The 20775-nt window shown below is 43.1% G+C and overlaps 1 protein-coding gene across 1 annotated transcript in view; it reads right to left on the bottom strand.

Annotated features, from left to right (window-relative positions):
- RSRC1 (arginine and serine rich coiled-coil 1) overlaps window positions 1-20775 on the bottom strand; it is a 101813-nt gene that overhangs the window by 21290 nt on the left and 59748 nt on the right. The window contains exon 6 of the mRNA XM_041406014.1: window positions 19170-19221. Coding sequence (XP_041261948.1) covers window positions 19170-19221 — 52 coding nt within the window. The remainder of the gene's footprint in view (window positions 1-19169; window positions 19222-20775) is intronic.

Raw genomic sequence — 20775 nt, 5'->3', positions numbered from 1 at the left:
CAAACATGAAACCAACTCCTCTGCAGAGAGGGAGGCACCTCATCCCTGGCTGGAACACCAACGTGCTGGGCAGGAATCCGGGAGGAGAAGAGGCTGGAAGGGCCACGGGGTGTTGGGCAGGGAAGAGCTGAGAGCTAAAACCCCGTTCTGGCGAGCGGGGCCGAGCTCCCCGAAGACCTCCCGGATCCCGGTGACTGCCTCCTGTATTAAGACTGCCTTTCTCATCACTTAATGCTTATTTTCATCACTTTGCTTAAAATATTGATAATCAATTAGGGCTACGTCTGTTTTGCCACAGAATCTGTGTCACAGTCTATCAGCCTGTCAGGGCCAATTCAATCCTCATTCAAAGTTAATTTTTTCTCCATAAATCCGCCTTTGGAGGAGTCATTAGGCGCAGAACATAGCCCGAGGTGCAATCACCTATTCTCTTTCATTAGAGGCAGGCAGGGAAGGTGAGGGAGATTATTAGAACTTTGGAATGATCACAAAGCAGCGTGCTGCCTGTCAGATCCCCCCAACATTTCATTCATCTCGCCAGCTCGCTGCCAAGGCTTCTAAATGGACATTATTCATGAACATCTGTGACACGCTGAATATTCCGAGGCTGGCAGGGATGAAAAAGCCATGCCCCCCCTTTGGCTGGGAAATTAATTCTGTGGTCAGAACAATTAGGAATATAACAAACTTGCTCCGTGATGTTATTTTTAGGCTGAGATATTCCCCTTAAAAAAGGTGGATTTTGTTGGTTTTTAAGTGTAAACGTGGCCACTGCAAATGGTCAAACACTGGATTTTATGGGACTGGAGAATGATGAAAAAGCTGTGCCCCCTTCTGACTGAGAAATTAGTTCTATGGTCAGAACAATTAGGAATATAGAAAGCTTGTTTCATGTTGTCATTTTCAGTCCTTCCAAGATATTCCACTTTTAAAATGTTATTTCACAACTGGATATTTTTTGAGTCCACTCTATGAGAAATTAGTTCTATGGTCAGAACAATTAGGAATATAGAAAGCTTGTTTCATGTTGTCATTTTCAGTCCTTCCAAGATATTCCACTTTTAAAAGCGTTATTTCAGAACTGGATATTTTTTGAGTCCACTCTAGAGGGTCAAACACTGCATTTTAAGGTATTGTTGAACAACGTGCACCTCCTGTGCTATGGAAATGGATTGTTGGTTGGGTATTTTTACAAGCAATTACCAAATCAGCAGCTTTGCAATCTGATTTGTTGATACCTTTCTAAAATGCAGCCAAATGAGACCTCACGTTGGATTTGAAATCACTGCCATCTGAAATTCCAGCCCACTTCACTCCTGGTGGAAAAGCAGAGTGGGAAACAGATTTCCACAATCATCTCTATTTATTCCTATTTCCTTCCAAGGAACATGTGATGGCCATCCATGCATTTTTTAGGTAGGAATGGCAGAAATGCTGGTGCAAGAGACAATCACCCACAAAATTAAACAAACCACCACATTTTCCATGCATATTCCATTCTTAGATGGGGGTTAAGATGTAGCTACCTGGGGAAAAAGTCATTTATATCTAATGAAATCACATCAAGTAGTTCCTTGAATCTCATTACAAAATTCAAAAGAATAGTCATTTACATTTTTTCCCCTGATATTACCAGGAAAACCGTGTTCTCATCACCAAACTTCCCACAGCCCCCATCATCCTCCTCCCCAAATATCCTCCTTTTCCAGAATTAAGGGCCAGATCCTCAGTGAGTTCAAGCTGGCACAATTCCACTGTCTTGAGCTGAGCCAAGCCCATTTACTCCAGCTGAGGATCTGGCAGTCCCCATTTATAATAATAATCCTAAAGAAGACTTAATCAGCAGATCTTGGCTAGGTACATTCATCTATTATTTAGTGCATCCCTAATTTCTTTCTTTCTCCCACAGTTTCCCCCCCAAACACACGTTGGAGGAAAAATCCAACCTAAATAGGGTTTAACACTACGGATTAATTGGCTTCTGAGTCTGCTGTTAAACATTCCAAGGATTTGTTTCCATCCCAGAAAAGGCTGTACATTATCCACCTGGACATCTCCTGACCAAGCAACGTTTCACCTCGGATCGTCTCCCGCAGCCTGCAGCCCAGCTCAGGAAAGCAGCAGAAGTGGATGTGGCTCCTGTCACCTCGCATGTTCAGCCTTGGGGAGGACATCAGCCCTCAGAAGAACTCAGTGATTCCCAGGGAATGGTTCAAATGGCACCTTCCAGGTGAGTTTTTTTAGGAGACAGGAGTGGGAATCATGGAATCAGGAGATCATTAAGGTTGGAAAAGCTCTCTAAGATCACCAAGGCCAACTGTTGATCCAGCACTGCCAGGTCCATCACTAGCCCTGTTCCCAGGTGCCACATCCACACGTTTTCTGAACACTTCCAGGGATGCAGACTCCACCCCTTCCCTGGGCAGCTCATTCCAAAGCCAGACCACCTCTTCCAGGAACAAAGTGTTCCTCAAATCTAATCCAGACTTCCCCCAGTGCAACTTGAGGCCATTTCCTCCAGCTGATGAGAAAAGAAGAACTTGCTCTTCCTCAAGGAATGAAGAGCTAGGGAAAGTAGAAGGATGGCCTGGAGTTAAACCTGCCCCTAAACTACTGAGACAAAAGAAGCAGCAACATTTAGGAGCAAAAAATTAAATTCCATGTATAAACGTTGATGGAGTAAAGAATGCTCTTATTGCTATAGCCTTCAGGAATAATTCCCAGTTCAACCAGAAAACCAAGAAATGATCCCTATGAGAAACTCCAGTTGGATTCCATTTATTTAAATTGTTCTTCAGCCAGTATTTGCTCCAGAGCTGTTTCTTTCCCCATGGCACACCGTGGGTGGAGAAAGGAGAGGACAATGGACAGGGCTGCCATGGATCTGGTGAGCAGGTGAGAGGAGGAAGCCAGGCTGGATGGGGCTGGAGCCACCTGGGCTAGTGGGAGGTGTCCCTGCCCAGGTCCTGCAGTCCCGATGGAAATGCTTTCAAAGCCATCACACAGATTCTGAAGGACAAATTCAGGCTGCTTTTTTCCTCCTCAGTGACTTCAGTGTTCCCTTTCCTTGGGATCTCAGCCCAAACCACCACCAGGTTCTGCAGCCTGCTGTAAGCAGAGCTCAGCCAAGCCCTGCAGCTCCACAGACTGTGTCCCACCCCACATCCCACCTCTCACTTCCCAGGAAACACTCAAAATCCTCAGGGGATCTGCCAGCCACCCCCTGCATCTGCATGAGAAATCACCTTCATCTTGTACTACCCACCTACCTTCACATGAAAACGTACCAGCTCCTCCATTTAATTCCACAAATAAATCATTTTCATTCAAAAAACACTTCCTTGCTTAAAGTATAACCACAAAGACAAATTACTTAAATGATTTCTGGGGGAAAAAAACGGCACTGTGCCTCAAATACAATTGTCATTACAGGCTGTAGATTGGCAATGACAGTCAGCTTTTCTTTCTGGGGTAAGGGCAGAATTCAGCCTGACAGCTTGTCAGCAAACTTGAAAAATTCACTCCCAAAACTTCGATTCCAAACGAGCCCTTCTTTCATCTGCCAATTTCCCAACGTCAGGAATCGCCACGTTAAGTGAAAATCAAGTAGATGACAACTCCTGTGGCTGTGGAAAGGAAGCAATAAAGCACGGAGCACGCACAGCTGAGAGCAGAACAGCTCCAAGAGGAGCCCCAGCACCTCGGGAGGGCTCCGGGAATTCCAGCTCCCGTTTCCCAACCGAATCAAAACACCAGGAGTGGAAACATAAGGAATAAAGCCATGTAAGTGGACTTAATCAAGAATGGAGCACAATTAATATTCCAACAGTGGTGCAAGGAAGCATTTTTGAGGATATTTTGAAGAAAGAAGGAAATGTGCTCACCCTATGTATTATCCTTTGCCACTTTGACCACAACGTTAATAAAAAACCTTCATGAAACAACAAAATACAAAAAAGATCAAAAAGCACTTTTTAAAGATTTATTTTTTTAAACCCTGTAAGTGCATAAACACCAAGACACGGTTAAAGAAAAAGAATATTAGCACCAAGGAGTGTTAGCTCACAAAGATACTGAACGGGGCACTGGAAAATCAGGAAAGGATGAGATGGAAAACTCGGAGTTGGAAAACTTTGAGGTGGGGGCGCAGCAAAGTCCCAGGATTTACCGAGCTGGAACTGCAGGATCATGAGACAGGCAGCCAGAAGAACCTGACATCTGGCACCAAAAGGGGGAGTGTGTGTCACGGGAAGAGTTGTGGGGAGGACTCACGGGCGATGCCAGCACACCCTCGATTAAAGCCCAGCAGCCTTGGGAACGCCGAGCCCATCCCGGCGGAGAAGAGGATGGGAAACTCCACGTTCCCAGCCTGTACCCTCAACTCCTATAACCATTTACTGTACTCAGGCTCATTAAATACTCCCCCAGGATAAAAGAGGTAAATATATTGCTTAAATATTCAGTGGCTGGCTGTAAAATTTCATTGCAGATTAAGTGATGAAGATGAAGAAATGCTGCTGAAAACAAACAATTTATCTTCGCTCGGCGCAGCAGAGCGCTCCTGGAACCCCGCCAGAGGCTCTGTGGGTTGGAATTCAATAACTGCATTAAAAGAAAACTACACCCCTACTACACAGCAGCCTGAACATCCCTGAGTAAACAGTTTGCTGCAGCGGCACTTAAATAATTCAGGAAGGAATTTGGGGTATCAAACGTTTTTTCCGAAGTACTGCGTTGCTTAATGTATTTCAAATAAATGCTTGTTTTTAAAAGTTTGAGTAGAGCCCATTAGAGCAAGTGGGAAAACACACAAATCCAAGACAGAAAGCCACCAAAGCACTGATTTCCAGGAGAGGAGCGAAGAAAGATTTGTCATCGGGGAGGAAGCCACCGCCAAGGGCACGGAGCTGATAATATACACAGGCATTTCCACTGCTCATCTACAACCTTGAGAGATTCCAACTGGCTCTCATAAGTCTGGACAGCATAATTTTCCCTCAGACACATGTGCATCCATATATTTGTATAAAGCTGTAGCAAAGTAATAAATAAGCAGCCTTATTCAACACCAGAACTTCCATAAACTTTCTCCAATTAGGTTTCATTTCCAGCCAGCTTTAACTTCGGATGGGAGAGCTCTGCCAGGTACTTCAGGAGGGCATTTCTCTCATTCTTACAGAACAGAAACAATTTGAAATATTAAAAGTCATTGGGTGTTGAAGGGTTTTAACCATGAGGAAAGGGAAGGCACATAGCAGAGCCCCACTGAGGCTCACCATCCTCCATCCATCAGAAGGAACCTGGCTCTGAACTTGCACCTGCACCCACACGATGTCTGGGTACCCTTTATATGGAATTTCTGCTTTTTAATGAAGATGATTGTGTTCATAACACTTTTAATTGCACTGCTCAGTTGTCCAAGCATAGAAACATGGAATGGTTTGGGTTGGGAGGGACCTTAAATCCCATCCAGGGCCACCCCCTGGCATGCAGGGACACCTGCCACTGTCCCAGGCTGCTCCAAGCTCCATCCAGCCTGGCCTGGGACACTTCCAGAGATGGGGCATCCATCAGAAGGTGGCAGAGGGTTGAACTGGATGCTCCCTAAGGTTCCAACCAGCCCAAACCATTCAGGGATTCTTTTTTCAGATAACTTCCATCACAACATTTTTGTTAACAATATTAAAAGATTATTTTTACAATTTGTACAAATGTTGCAAGCAGGGTGATAACTATCTCCAAAAACCCACTGAACTGCTTTAATCCCTATTTCCTGCCAATACTGGATCTCCACTCTCTGAAGAGCCCCCAGCCAACGCTGCCCAGGCCAGGCTGGCTGGAGCCTTGTGGTGAGAGCAGGTACGAAGCAGCGCAGCCTGAGGGGCACAGGGCAGGCTTAGGGTCGGGATCAGGGTCGGGATTAGGGTCAGGATCAGGGTTGGGATCAGAGTTGGGATTAGGGTCGGGATCAGGGTTGGGATCAGGGTCGGGATCAGGGTCGGGATCAGGGTCGGGCCAGCTCCAGCCGCGCCGTGTCCGGAGCCGCGTTCCGCGCGCTCCTCCCGCTCTCCAGAGCCCCGTCCTCCATCCCCTCATCAATCCCTGCCCTCTCCAGGCGGATCCATCCGTGCCCAGGCAGCCCCACAGGGCTGGAGCCCTTCACTCCAGCTCTGCAGACAGGGAATGGCAGCCCAGGGAGCCTGCACTGCCCCAGCCCAAGGGCCACGGCAGCCAGAGCTGGGAACCGTCCAGCTCAGAGCCATGGAACTCTGCTCTGCTCCCCCTCCCTGCAGCTGGCGCGCTCCAAGCGTGGGTTTGATTACTCTAATTAATATAACGTTATCAACAGATCTCCGTATTGATCCCTAACCCTCCTTTCTGATGGAAAATTCCGAGCTCGGAGGGAGGGAGTCGAGGCGAGCGAGGTTAATGGTTTTAATCCTCCCCCAGCTTTATGATGGGTTTCCTCCAAGTGCCATTGATTCCTCACAGCACCAAACTGGACTTTTTTTTAGTGTTTAATATTTAGTACTTTATATTTTGGTATTTTCCTTTGGCCATTGATTCCTCACAGCACCAAACTGGACTTTTTTTTTTAGTGTTTAATATTTGGTACTTTATATTTTGGTATTTTCCTTTATTACAGTAACATTTACTACTTTGTTACCAGCTGAATCAATTAAAAAAGTATCATGAACACACACACACACATCCATTATTTTCACTAAGACTAACAAAAACATTAAGTAAGTTGAAATGAATAATGAAGCTGAGCTTTGATTTTAAACTTAATTTAGTAAAAATAAACTAATACAATCATTAAGGTTGGAAAAGGACCTTCAAGGCCATCCAGTCAACTTCCAAGAATTATTTATGTAGTTGTTAAAAGTTTCTTTCCATAGCAGGTGACTAAAACATTTAAATATGAATAATTGCAAACAGAATATGCTGTCAAACAACATTTCATGCCCATGAGAAAGCAAAAATGCGATGCTACTCCTGAAATGACAAATATTTTAAATTTTGGATTCTTTTCCCTTCGTTTACAGTACAACAGTGACGTTCCTTATTACCAGGCCCAATTCCACATGGATCAAACCATAAAGGACCCTCTAATCCTCCAGCTTTGTCCTTTAAAACTCATTTAGCCCTATCCCAGCCTGTGGCAGGAGCGGGCAGCACTAATGGGCCCCCGCTGCCTCAGCTCCCCCCATTCATCCCCTATTCCCCAGGAGCTCTCCCTGCTCATGCCCAAATGGCACATCCCTAAAAAGCCCAGCCTGGATCGTCCCCCAGGGATGAAAACCTTGCAACCATCCAAGCTGTTCCTCTGTCTGTGAGGAAAAGCCCTGCCCTGCCAGCCAGGCCGAAGAGGAAACCAAATAAAGCTGATTTTAAGGCAGAAAAAGTCAGAGCGGGGTCCTTTAAAGCAACTCCTCACGTGCCAAATACACCAGGTGATGCTGCACACGTTGGCTGCCTAAAATTTGGGAAAAAAATTGGTAAATACCGAGCGCTGTGATGTTCTAAGGGAATTGGTGTTGAAACACACTGATATTGGTAACAAAACCTGACACTTTCAATAAAAACCACCTTACACTGAAAGCTCTGCACAGCTCTGGCTCGAGCCCCTTGATATTTTTTCAATATTTGGCGTTTCTGAGTGAACACCTTGCTTTCATCCCCGTGCTCACCCGGGGAAGGAGCGGGGCTGCTCTGCTATTCCTGCTGACACAGCCCTGATCCCCAGGGATGGGATGATGCAAACCCCACCCAGGACACCCATGGGAAGATAAAGCAATAAAATCCATGGTATTTGTCACCCTGGGCAGCAGCAGAGCCCAGGGAGGGAAGGGCACATCCCAAATCAGCTCCAGGGCTGCTCCCGAGGAACTGGGATCCAGCCCACACAACTCCAAACCTTTTCCATTTTCTTCCTCCACGCTCCCAAGTTTAATAAACAACAAACCCATCATTTTTTAACACTTTAACCAGCGAGAGCAGTGATTCATAACTCTGTCATAATTAAAATTTTATGGCAAATACACACAGCCATCAGTCATCCAGGCAGGAACGTCCGAAAAAAGCGGGATTTCAATTTATAAGCCCGTGCAGGATTGTATGAGTTACACTGTATAAAACCACATTTCTAGGGAGTTATTGAACTGGGGAAAGCAAAAGTTGGTTGGGTTTATTTTTTTAAAATCAAATACAGAGGAGGTTATGAATTTGTTGGCGCAGTGTACAGTGACTGATGGTTAAAAAAAGGAAGGAAATATTATCCTGTGTCCTCTTCCAGAGCTGCACTAACCAAGTTTGGTGCTGTCCCTGGTGCTCCCTAATGCCACAAACACAGATTTCCTGAAATTATTAAAAATTCCCCAAAAAAAGAGAGAAAAATCCACACTGAAGCCACGGGATAAAAGGGGTAATTCAGTGAAATTGGTGAATTGTGAGATACGCACGTACAGAAACATTTTAACATACAATAAGATAATATGGATTCATTCAATTTCAATTAATTTTATCCCAGCAACAACATGGAATTCTCCGAATGAATGAAAATAATGGAAGTGGTGGTCTGGTACAGACACACACTCAGGGATTTCCAAAATTTGTATTTGGCTCTCTAAGATCCATCCTGGATCCAGACATGAAATTAAATACTCTTTAAAAGGGATCAGGGTGATTTTACTGATTTAATATACAGCTGGGTTTAGGCCATAGTAGAGAATAAATAAATGTTTGCAGATCAGTTTCACAAGCTGCTTTTGTTGCTTAGAAATACAAGAAACCCAAAAATTTTCAGTAACTGTTTCTCATACCTGTCCTTAAAAGGAGTTTTTCCTAAATCCCATAAATGTTCCACATCACCTGGGAAATCCCTTCTGCTGGCACACACCCAGCTGTTAAAGCAGCTGTGTTCTACAATGCTTTGGGAGGGAGTGGATGCTCCATGGCTTTACAAGAAATCTCCATTTTTAAGACACAACTGACATCCCATTCCACCCTAAGGCCAGATGACAGGAATTCTCTGTAAGAATATTTAGGGTTTCCCAACATTTTTTGCCACTAAAACACTGTCAGTACTTGAGATTTTTATCCACTTTTAAGACGAGAAAAATATCAAGGGGTGTGCAGGGAAAAGCTGGATTAAGTTTTCCAGTGAAAATGGTGAATGTGGCAATGCTGGGTTAAGGGCTGGGCTTGATGACCTCACAGGTTTATTAGACATTTTCCAACTTTAACAATTCCATGACATAATTTCTACTTGGAAAAAGAATCAGTTTGTATTTTCACCCACACAGATAAATAAATAAATTAAAAGGAAAGAAAAAAAGCTAAACACAAGACTTGGAGCTTCCACAAACTGTTATTACAGGTCTCCCCAGTCCATTAAAGGAAGTAATTGAATCAGTTTGCGTTTTCTCCTTAAAATCTCATTCAGAGAAATTTTATTGCCAGCCATCTAAATAGTAAATACTTATTATCCTCTCCAAATGAGGTTTTGCTTGCCAAGGGCAAAGCCGTGGCTGTGATTGTGGCGCTCTGTCAGAGGCAGCAGAAGTGAAAAAGGTTATAAAGACACCATTAATGTCACGGGAGGGCCTCGGCAGTGCTCCGTAATTGGGGCCTTGATTCCCAGGCTCAGGCCCTGCTAATAGGATGCTTTAGGGTTTCTTTGGTGGCAGCCCCACGTAATCACCTCCACCAGCTGAATGTGGACGTTTATCTGCTGAGCCTGGGAATAAAATGTCAATAATGGCCAGCTGAAAGGCCCAGAGAGGCACGGCCACGCTGAGAAAGGGCACCAAAATACACCAAAATGCTGGGGAAAAGGCTGGAAAATCAACTTTTAGAACTCAGTCCCTACTGTAGAGAAATCTGGGAAAACAGGCCAAAAGGCAATATTGAGATTGATTTAAAATAATGTATTTCTAACTGGACTGGCACAGAGTGCCCCAGCCCTGGAGGAGACCAAGGAGCAGCCTGGCCCGTGGAAGGGGTCCCTGGCCCATGGAAGGGGTCCCTGGCCCATGGCAGGACTGGAACAAGATGGGCTTTAAGGTCCCTTCCAACCCAAACCAGTCTGGAATTCCACGTACTCTTGCACAACTCATTTCTTTTCCCCCTTGGCTTTGCCCACGCTTTTTTCAGAGCAGAAAATGCAGCCACAAGCCCAGTGCTGCTGCAAGGCAGGAATGCAGAGATGAGAAGCCCAGGATGGTTTGGGCTGGAAGGGACCTCAAAGCCCATCCAGTGACATCCCCTTCCAGGGACAGGGACACCTCCCACTGTCCCAGGCTGCTCCAAGCCCTCTCCAATGGAACCACAATTTCCTCTTGCTCAAAGAGACTCATCACTATAAAATCATTTGTATTTCTCAGAGAAAACTCTCCAAGGGCTTCAGATCAGCAGCACAAAATGCTCAAAACCTTTAAGAAACTACTGATTAAATAGTTTTAGTGGGTATTTTAGGAAGATAAGGAGATACAGGATGGCTTAAACAAAGCAGCTCAGAAATCTTCAATAATAAATCACAGTGCAGCACAGAGAAGAGAAACAGAACTGGAATTAAAGGGAGGATCTGCAATAAAGGCACCTAATTTGATTTTTCACATAAGCTGTGTTTTGAAACACTTCTTTTTTCCTTGCTGGGGTGATCAATATGAGAGATTGGAAAAGGACACGAGTTTCCATTACTGCTGCCTTTACTGACAATGCTGTTCTGCCCTTTCCAATGGATTCTTTCATGGGCTTGTGGCAACAGGGCTCAAATCACCTGATGCAGATTTAACTCGGAGTGAACTTGCCTTGCTTCACATTTGGAGGAGTGGTAAAACCTACTATTACAGCAGTTTGACATCTGCTTTTCAGGAGCATTATTTCTGCAGAAAATGTTGTATAAAATCCTGTCCAAGTCACTGAAGTTACCAAACGCTCTCAAGAAAATACTTTAGAAAACAACAACAAAAAGAAAATAAAAGAACATTTTCTTATTAGCCTCTTAGGTATGAGGAGAAATGTTTCACATATATAAATATGTTGGGGATCTTGTTTCTGTCAACCTCTATGACCCCCCACATTTGCAAAAGTCTGAGAACTCCCCTTAAACCACCCAAAAATCCTGCTAATGCCAGGCAGCAGCCTCACAAAAAGCCCACCAGGACTGAAGAGCCCTTGCCAAGCACCCTCTGCTCCACGCTAAGATTTATCTGGCCGACACCTCATAATCATCCCTAAATCTAATGGGACACAAATGCATTTCATCACAGATGAAAATCTTCAGCGGCCCCTCAAATGGAAATCAAGGAATTATTACAATCCCGTGGTCTGGCTTGCAGCAGGCATTAATCAGAAATCATAATAAATCCACACAGCACATTCAGGCAGCACATTAGTCAGGCGCTTTTGCATGATAACGACGTTGACTAATGGGCTCCGAGTTGGAAGGGTCAATCATAAACTCATCAAATGCTTCATTTAATTTCTTAATTTGGACAAACACGATTTGTTTATGGGAAAGATATCAGGTGTTCTTGAATGAATAATGGCTGTGAAACCAAAGTCCATTAATCAGTGCTTGATTACAAATGACTCGGAGATTGTTTGTTCTAATTTCATTCATTTGGGGCAACAAAGAGAACACGAGCGAGCGAAAGCACTTGGCCAAAATGGCACACTTAGTTCTCCATGTTTAATAAAGTTGTGATAAATGGGCTTTCAATAACTAAAACAAGGGGGTTATTACCCATATTAAATACTGTCCCTGAGAAAATTAATATCCAGGAGTTCCAAGGAGATGGTGCAGGCACACAGCAAGGTGCTGGATGAGTGCTCAACTCCTGTGCTGGCATTCCAGGTTCTCCTGAAAGGATGGATGGGGAAAGCACAAAACCAGCAGGGAGTTATTTCTACTTCTGGCAAAATACTTTAAGAAAATGATGAAATTATTTGGGTTGGGACTCTAGAGCTCAGCCAGTGCCACCCCTGCCATGGCAGGGACATCTCCCACTGTCCCAGGTGCTCCAAGCCCCAGTGTCCCACCTGGCCCTGGACATTTCCAGGGATCCAGGAGCAGCCCCAGCTTCTCTGGGCAGCCTGGGCCTGCCCACCCTCACTGGGATTTGTAATTAATTTAATTTAACCTAATCCATAGGTTCCTTTCAGCAAGATGATTCCAGCACACTTCCCATGTGGAAATGAGGGAGGCCCCCAACACCAGAACAGCACCAGCCAGAGCAGATGGGGCAATTTAAAACATTTTTCTGGGCATTCAGGCTGTAAAATCCACCACTGGAATTTGGATTGGAGTGGATAAAAACACTCTCCACTTCCACTTGTGGAAAATCTAAACATCCAAGGATGTTACGAGGGAAACTGTCAGCACAAAACTCCTGACACCCATTCCTGGGAATGCCTGGATGAGCAGAGCCCACAGAGGGCAGCTGGACAGAGAGGAGGCTGTGACAGACCATGTAAAACACCAGAACTAAATATTTCCCCATCAGTACTAAGAAATAACATTTCCCAAAAGACTTGCTAAAAACAAACGAGCCCCACGACCACATATGGTTTGCACAGCCAAACCAGTGGATAACTAAATTACAGCAAAGTCGCTAAATATGAATTGATATAAAACTTCAGCTAACTGAAAAATTGTCTTTGACTGCAGATCAATAGCAGGCCTGCAAGATTCATCTGCACATAATTAGCACAGAGATTTGCATCAAAATCCTGGATCCCATATGCTGCAATATTACAGAAACCCATTAGGCACCATGTAAGCCTGAGATACTTTTGGTGCCACAAAAAAAAAAAAAAAAACCAAAAAAACCTTGGATAAAAACCTATCAAAAAATAAAAATCCTAAAAGCTTTAGAATTATTTCTGAAGGCAATAAATGTTCATTAACTAATAAAGTTCCTCTAAATTCTACTTACAGGCTCTGGTTTATACTATGGCATCCCTACAACTCCTCATTGGCTTCTTACTCTAAAAACAAAATGTTTTGTGAGCCGAAAAAAAAAAAAAAAAAAAAAAAAAAAAAAAAAAAAAAAAAAAAAACCTTGGATAAAAACCTACCAAAAAATAAAAATCCTAAAAGCTTTAGAATTATTTCTGAAGGCAATAAATGTTCATTAACTAATAAAGTTCCTCTAAATTCTACTTACAGGCTCTGGTTTATACTATGGCATCCCTACAACTCCTCATTGGCTTCTTACTCTAAAAACAAATTGATATACTACAAAACTGGTTCAAAGCAATTTTTTTTATTTTCTTGTAAGAACCTAAAAGAGGTCCCTGAAGAGAACAGCTTTTAGACACCAAGAGAATTTTATACATTGCAAAAGTGAATTATTTCATTTCAAACACATTTATTCTCTACCTACACTCAATTAAAATCCTGTATTTTACTGCAATCCTGCAAATTAATTTAAATTATTTATCTTATTTAATTATTATCCAAGTGTTTATTTTGCTCACCACAAACCAGCTGCACATCAGAAATCACAAATTTTGTAAAGACAACACCCTTAATATGTTTAAAAAGCAATTAATTGGAGAAAGACTCCTTTTTCTACAGTTGTCATTTTGTGTGCAGAAATTCTCATTTTTTTCAGAACTCTAATGAGATTATGAAGCTCTGCCAAGAGCTCAGGGGCAAGGAATGGCTGAAGAAATGTCTCTGTCCAGCTTGGCTGTGAAGCTCATGGGTGTGGAGCACCCAGGTGAGCTCAAAAACTTCCTGAATTTTCTGAAATTCAGTCTTAAAATACCTGAAATTCCCATCAAACATATAATATAAAAACAGCTACTTCTTCTAATGCACACCTTGATTTTTAAATTATTGCTTAATTCTTCTACAGCTGAGAGCTCTTACAAGTGTTCTTTCTCCTGATGCTGTCACTGAAATGGGTTTTGACACCAAAATCTGCTGAGCAGGAATCAGCAGTTGACCTAAAAACTGGGTTCATTAACTCCATAATCAGCTGGATTTCCTAAATTAGCTGGTGTCCAAGAGCAGGATAAACCTCCCCTCTGGAGCCAGGAGAGGAGAAGGATCCAGGGAGAGCTCAGAGCCTGGAGGGGCTCCAGGAGAGCTGGAGAGGGACTGGGGACAAGGATGGAGGGACAGGACACAGGGAATGGCTCCACTGCCAGAGGGCAGGCATGGATGGGAGATTGGGAATTCCTGGCTGGGCTGGAATTGCCAGAGCAGCTGTGGCTGCCCCTGGATCCCTGGCAGTGCCCAAGGCCAGGTTGGACCCTGAGGCTGGAGCACCTGGGACAGGGGGAGGTGTCCCTGCCATGGCAGGGGTGGCACTGGGTGGGATTTAAGGTCCTTCCAACCCAAACCATAATTCTCTCTAGGGCCACCTGAGGTTCCCTAATTCTGGAACCTCAGGTGGCCCTAGAGCAGGACATGAAGAGAAGGTGTTTGGGCCATCACTGCTGAGGCTCTTCCCAAGGAAATTCCAGTTTATTTTCCTTTGGCACAGGGAACAGAACAAACTTCCCAAACTGGTGAAGACTCACAAGGGATGAAAATTCCTCTCCATGGTGGGGGTTCAGAAAATGCTCCACAAAACACCCTCAAAACACTCTGTAGCACCTCCATCCACATTTGTGACAAAGAGAAAACATGATTCAAGGAAGAATTTGATGATTCAAACATGAGTCAAAAAAGAAAACATGATTCAAGAAAGATTCCTTTGCTCTCCAAAGAGAGATTTTTATATAAATAGAAGCAAAATTCAATTATCTAAAGTGTCAACTGCCACTACTCAAAACAAATATTTGAAATTGATAAAAATTAGTATTTTATACTAAATCAAACCTACACAGCAACTGAATATTTTTTTCCATATTCAGAACTTTTAAGCTTGTTAAAAGTTTAAATTCTTACAATTTCTGGGGCAAGAATTATTTTTAAAGCCTGCTTTCAATTTCCACAGAACAAGTAAAATATTTTAAATATTATTTCATTCTTTGTGTGTATATAGTAGCACATGTCATCCACCCTCCTAAAATTCATTGCATAATTAGAAATTTAAATTTAAGCCAGCGAGTTCTCAGTGGAAAGAACACAAATAAGAAAACTGAAAGAAAACCATCATCAAAACGAGAAATCCATAAACATTTGATAAATTTGGCAGTTGAAAAGAAGCCCCAATAAAAGGAAATTTCTCATACTTGTTGCCACCTGCCCGCCTCACTGCTTTGCATAGCTAGAAAAGAGCAAAACAGAGGCCAACCTATTTAACTAAACAGTTTTTATTAAAGTAAAAGAAAAGCAAGAATCTATAAAGTAGCAAGTGATCCTATTAGTTCCACCAGACTAAAATCATACAGTCCACGTATGTGGTCCTTTCAGCCACATCTGTTATGAGCCATTTTGATACCCAAAAGCAGAGAATATTTGCCCATATTTATTAGGCACTGAGTGCAAATCAGGCTTTTTCTCCTCAATAACTCCTGGTAGAATGGGTAGATTAAAAAAAAGCAGTCAGAACTAAAAAACGTTTGTATTTGCCACAGTTAAGGCCGAGGTACTCATCGTACCCCATGATTTTCTCTTTGAGGAATATGTAAAATCCAATAAAGATGCAGGCTACAAAATTAAAGGCAGCAAACTGATAGCGTAATTCAAAGATGAGGAGTTAAATATCCAACATCCAGAATTGGATCTGATAAGTGGTAAATGTTTGGGATTTGTATTCCCCCATTTTCATCACCTCACATTTAGCGCCTCGGTCCCGAAGTTTCCTTTAAACAAACTCGGCGAATTCTTTGCACAAAACGCCCCATTCTTGACTGCTCTTTCAGCCACAGATTGAAATGCAGATCCCAAAAATACATCAGTCACTTATTTCAACTCTAGACCTTTGAAAATCCAGATCAATTGCCTTTTGTCATCGTCTTTATATGGAGAGTAAGAAATTTCTGCTTAGCACCATGGAAAAGCTCCCGGAGCCCTTTGGAAGGGGCGGCAGCGTCGATAGTTTGAAACATCCCCGTGCTATTCCACGGGAATTTATTGACATTTTGGCAATATTCATCCATACTTTAATCTATATGAGAAAGCACAGGTGCCATATAATTTACAACAGGCACTAAGCAGCTTTCAGGTTCTGAGGTTTGCCCTAAGCTTGGGATTTCGGATTTGAAACTTCTCCCTAAAACCAGCGCCGGGAGCCACGCTCGGCACAAACCCCCAGCTCGCATCCTCTCCGTGCCTCGGTAATGAAGGCTGGGAAAGAAATCACAGACACCCAAGTGGTTTGGCAACTGTAAGTGACAGAAGCTGAGCTAAATCCTCTGTTTACACTGGGGATTATCCGGGTGGATTGTGCGGCGCTCCCGGAGCCGGCGCTGGTCAGGGGACGCTGCTCCCCGTCCGCCCGTGGGGCAGGGCACAAAGCCCCGGCCTGGTAGGAAGTGACCCAGAAGGAGATGGCGAGCAAGGATTTACACAAAGCCAGTCTGCCTCAGAAAAACTCCATATGACCATTAACTGGCCGGCAGGGCCTGCCAGGAGGCCTAATTACAGCCCTACAGAGCCCGCTAACAAAAGCTGGAGAGCTTTAGCCCAGGGATGATCTGCTTTATACTGACTTGAGAGAGTCCATATAGAGCGAGGAAAAGAAAGAGGTTTAGCTTGGAAATTCTCCCAAGAGACAAAGCATTGTCGCTCAGTCTGGAAGGCCCACATGGAACATACTTCAGATGGGCTTAAACATCCCACCCTCTCCAAATTAACATTCAACTATTGCCTGCTTAACATCTGCTCGGGCACGGCGACTTGTGGGAGGTTGTCAGAGGAGCCTAAAAAGGCTCCCTGGCACCTCAGTAATTCAATAAATTCAATTCAATAAATCATGAAAATATGAAGTTATAGCTGGCTAGTTATATATATATATAACTATATATATATAGTTATATATAACTATGTAACTATATATAGATATAACTATATATATAGTTATATTTAACTATATATATAATTATATATATAGTTAAATATAACTATGTAACTATATATAGATATAACTATATATATAGTTATATATAACTATGTAACTATATATATAGTTATATATATATATATATATATATAACTATAGTTATATAGTTATAAAAATTTCTGAGGAATGAAGGGTTTTATAAATCAAAACTCAGTTGTCTCAATAATTAAAGTGTTTGACTATCTCCCAATATAGCCCTGCTTAATGAGAACAAAACACTGACATTAATCTACACTTAAAAAAAAATAAATTTAATGAAGTCAGCACGAATGCAGGACTTGGAGAGAAACTTCCTAATCACTGTACAACCTAAATATAAAAATGGCCATCTTACCCTCCTCCCCCACAGACACAGGTGAGTATTTTTTATTTTACCTGCTCTCCTAATGAGAGACCAGAGCCACAATTCCTATCCCCAAATACACCAGGGGAAAAAAATATCTCAATAGTAAGAGCCTGTTTTACTACTTGCTGATTTCTGCCTTTCAGAGACAGCAGCTGCTATTTTCTAAAAAAAAATCTAGGTTAAATTCTAAAAGCAGGTTTTCTCAAGATCCTAAATATCTCCACAAGGGAAATTTAGACAGGGAAATACAAACAGGGAATTCAAGAGCATCTGTGGTTGCCCCTAGATCCCTGGCAGTGTCCCAGGCCAGGTTGGACACTGGGGCTGGGACAGTGATGTCCCTGCCATGGCAGGGGTGGGATGGATGGGATTTAAAGCCCAAACCATTCCATGATTCCACCATGTCAGCAGGGATGTCCCCAGTGTCCCTACAACCCCTGCAGGTGATTTGGAGCTCCTGCTTTGCCTGTCCAAACCAGGGAGGAGCAGCATCTCTTCAACACCAGATCCACGGACAATCCACTGGGAACACAGCACAGCCTCCCAGTCCTGCTCAGTGGGGTTGGGGCAATCCCTACAACGTGCACAGATATTCCATGAGCTCATTCCCAAGCTTGGGATGGAGCCTGCACAGAGCCCTGTGCACACCAGCAACAGCTCTACTCCCCATTACTGAAGTACAGAATTAATTTCAGTTATATTCAAACAGAACATCACCACAGCAGCAATGAACCTGCTGAGCCCCAGCTCCTCAAAAAGCTGCTAGGTAATGGCTCGGCAGAAATTTATTTTTAAGTTTGAAGACTAAAAGGTGCTGATTTTGCAAGGAGTAAACACACAAAAATATATTGAAACAACATTTACCAACATTTGCAGCCTCTTCTCACAGCAATTAAATAAAAATTAAATTTAATTGACTGAATGCAGGACTTGGGGAAGAAGGTGGGGGATGATCCCATAAATGCCTGCGATGACCAAGACTTGAATAAAGCCAGGAAGGAACTTAATTCTGTATTTTGGATTGTAAGAGACACAAAGATATTAAATCTCTTCTGTTCCTTATGAACAACCTGCAGCTTCAATCTAAGATTCAGCCCTCAGTGGTGGATATTTAAATTTAATAATGTCACAGACCTTTGATAAGCTTTGGAAAATTTTGGAGCCCAGGTCACAATGATATACAACCCTCAGTTATCTTTTGTACATCTCCCAGGTGTGAAATTAAAAAATGAGATGTGATCGATGGCAGCAGAATACACAAATTGTGCTTTTGAGGTCAGGGCTGTCACATCCATTTCATAATTACATGCTTCAAAGATTTATTAAAAGTTCTGGAGAACAAGGAATGTATTGGAAGAAAGACAATGCAAAAGGCTGGATGGATTTTGGAAAAAAGAAATACATCAGCAATGTGAGGAGATTCCTCACAAAAGGGTTTCCAAAAGAGGGGGGGAAAATATATATGTATATACTTGTACTGATTTAAAACAATGCTAAAACATAAAGAAAATTGCAAAAAAAAAAAAAATCAAAATGTTGAGAGCACAGAATAATGTCTCAGTAGCAGCAAGAGCCAGAGGACAAACATGAGGTTTTAGTGTAAAAAAAGGCTTATTTTTATATCCTTAAAGGGCTTTACTAAGTACCAACAATGATGCAAACCAATTTCACTTTAACCTGCAATTTAAGTGAGCTACGGAGAACGGGATCAGCATCTGCCAAACACAAAGGGATAAAATCCCACCTGACAGCCCAAAAATGAAGCAAAGTGTTGAAGATTGTCATTTACTCACCAGCTGCCTCCAGAACCAGCTGCAGCCTGGCTTTGGCCTGTTCAGCAGGAGTCTGCAAGAGAGGATGGATCAGCTCACACCTGGTTGGACACTGGACACTCCATGGGACACTCCATGGGACATTCCCACCCCCAGAGAGCTCCTGCCTCCACACCAGCCACAGAACTCCCAGACTGGAAACACTGAGGGAGGAATTATCAAGGAAATGTTCAGAACTGACCCAAAGCAGCATCCCCACGAGCTGGCACCATGACCAGCCCACGCCCAGCTCCTCTCCCAGCCCTCCAACCCCAAATCCTGCCTGGCTCCTGGGTGACCCTGTTCCACACAAACGCACAGCTCCACAAAACGCCCCAAAACTGGCTTTAACGTGATTAATGCGGCGAGTTTTTCACACTTTGCTCTTATCTGGGGTGATTTTCCCTCTCCTGAAGGTATTGCTGCACATCTGTTGGCTTGAGGAGCACAATGTTGGCTGTGGCCCCACTATGCTAATCACCCCAGTGATGTTGCACTGCGTCCAATGCCTTTGCCATCCCTCTCAATGTGAAGCCACTCAAACGTTGCCACAGCTAAATTGATACACAAACCCTATTTGTCACGGAGTTCAGAAGTTGATTATTTCTGGAAGTGTCAGAGAAGTTTGGGAGGTTTCTGCTCGGCGCTAAAAACAAAACCTGACGGGAATTTTTGGTGGCGTTTTGCAGCTTGGGAAACTCTTCTCAAGAGCCTAAATGGCTGCAAAAGGGAAAATTAAATAGGAAAATTCAGACAAGAGAAGCTGTGGCTGCCCCTGGATCCCTGGCAGTGCCCAAGGTCAGGTTGGATAGGGCGTGGAGCAGCCTGGGACAGTGGAAGGTGTCCCTGCCCACAGCAGGGGATGGGATGGGATTTAAGATCCCTTCCAACCCAAACCATGCCATGATTCCATGATTTTAATTAGGCAGAGCTCTTTGCCATCAATGTCCCAACTGGTGATGCTCTGCATGGCCTCACCACCCTCATCCACACCCATGAGGAGAGGCTGACAATGACAGAACAATTCCCTTTCTACTCCAAGAATTTACAGACTGCTCCTTCCAATAGGAGAGATGCTGCATTAAATGTAATTTAAATGAAGATCCACATTTTGGTTGTATAGAGATCGATTATTTTTAGTTCAGATTTTTGCTGTTTGCATAAATCCAAAATACTGCTCCTTCCAATAGGAGAGATGCTGCATTAAATGTAATTTAAATGAAGATCCACATTTTGGTTGTATAGAGATCGATTTTTAGTTCAGATTTTCGCTGTTTGCATAAATCCAAAACTACTGGGCAGAATTTTTTATTATTATAGCTGCAATATGGATCCTACCATCAGACCTGACCACTAACCCTGGTGGCAGCAAGAAACATTTTAAAATTTATCATAAATTATCTTCTCATTTCTTCTTCTTGCCATGAACTAATCACTGCAATCTGTTCTGGCATCTTCAGTAGGTCACAGGAGAAGAGGAAGGGAAAGATCTGCTTTTTATCCAGAACCAACTTGCCCAGCTTCAGTTTCAGAGAAGCTTTACTTCAGTTTGTGGTTTCTCCATTCCATGACAATTGTAAATCTAAAA

Source organism: Onychostruthus taczanowskii, unplaced genomic scaffold (genome assembly GCF_017590055.1).
Source record: "Onychostruthus taczanowskii isolate IOZ18803 unplaced genomic scaffold, ASM1759005v1 scaffold24, whole genome shotgun sequence".
In the NCBI taxonomy this organism is placed as follows: Eukaryota; Metazoa; Chordata; class Aves; order Passeriformes; family Passeridae; genus Onychostruthus; species Onychostruthus taczanowskii.
Note: the sequence above shows the minus strand (reverse complement) of the source record. Positions and strands in the feature narration are given on the sequence as shown.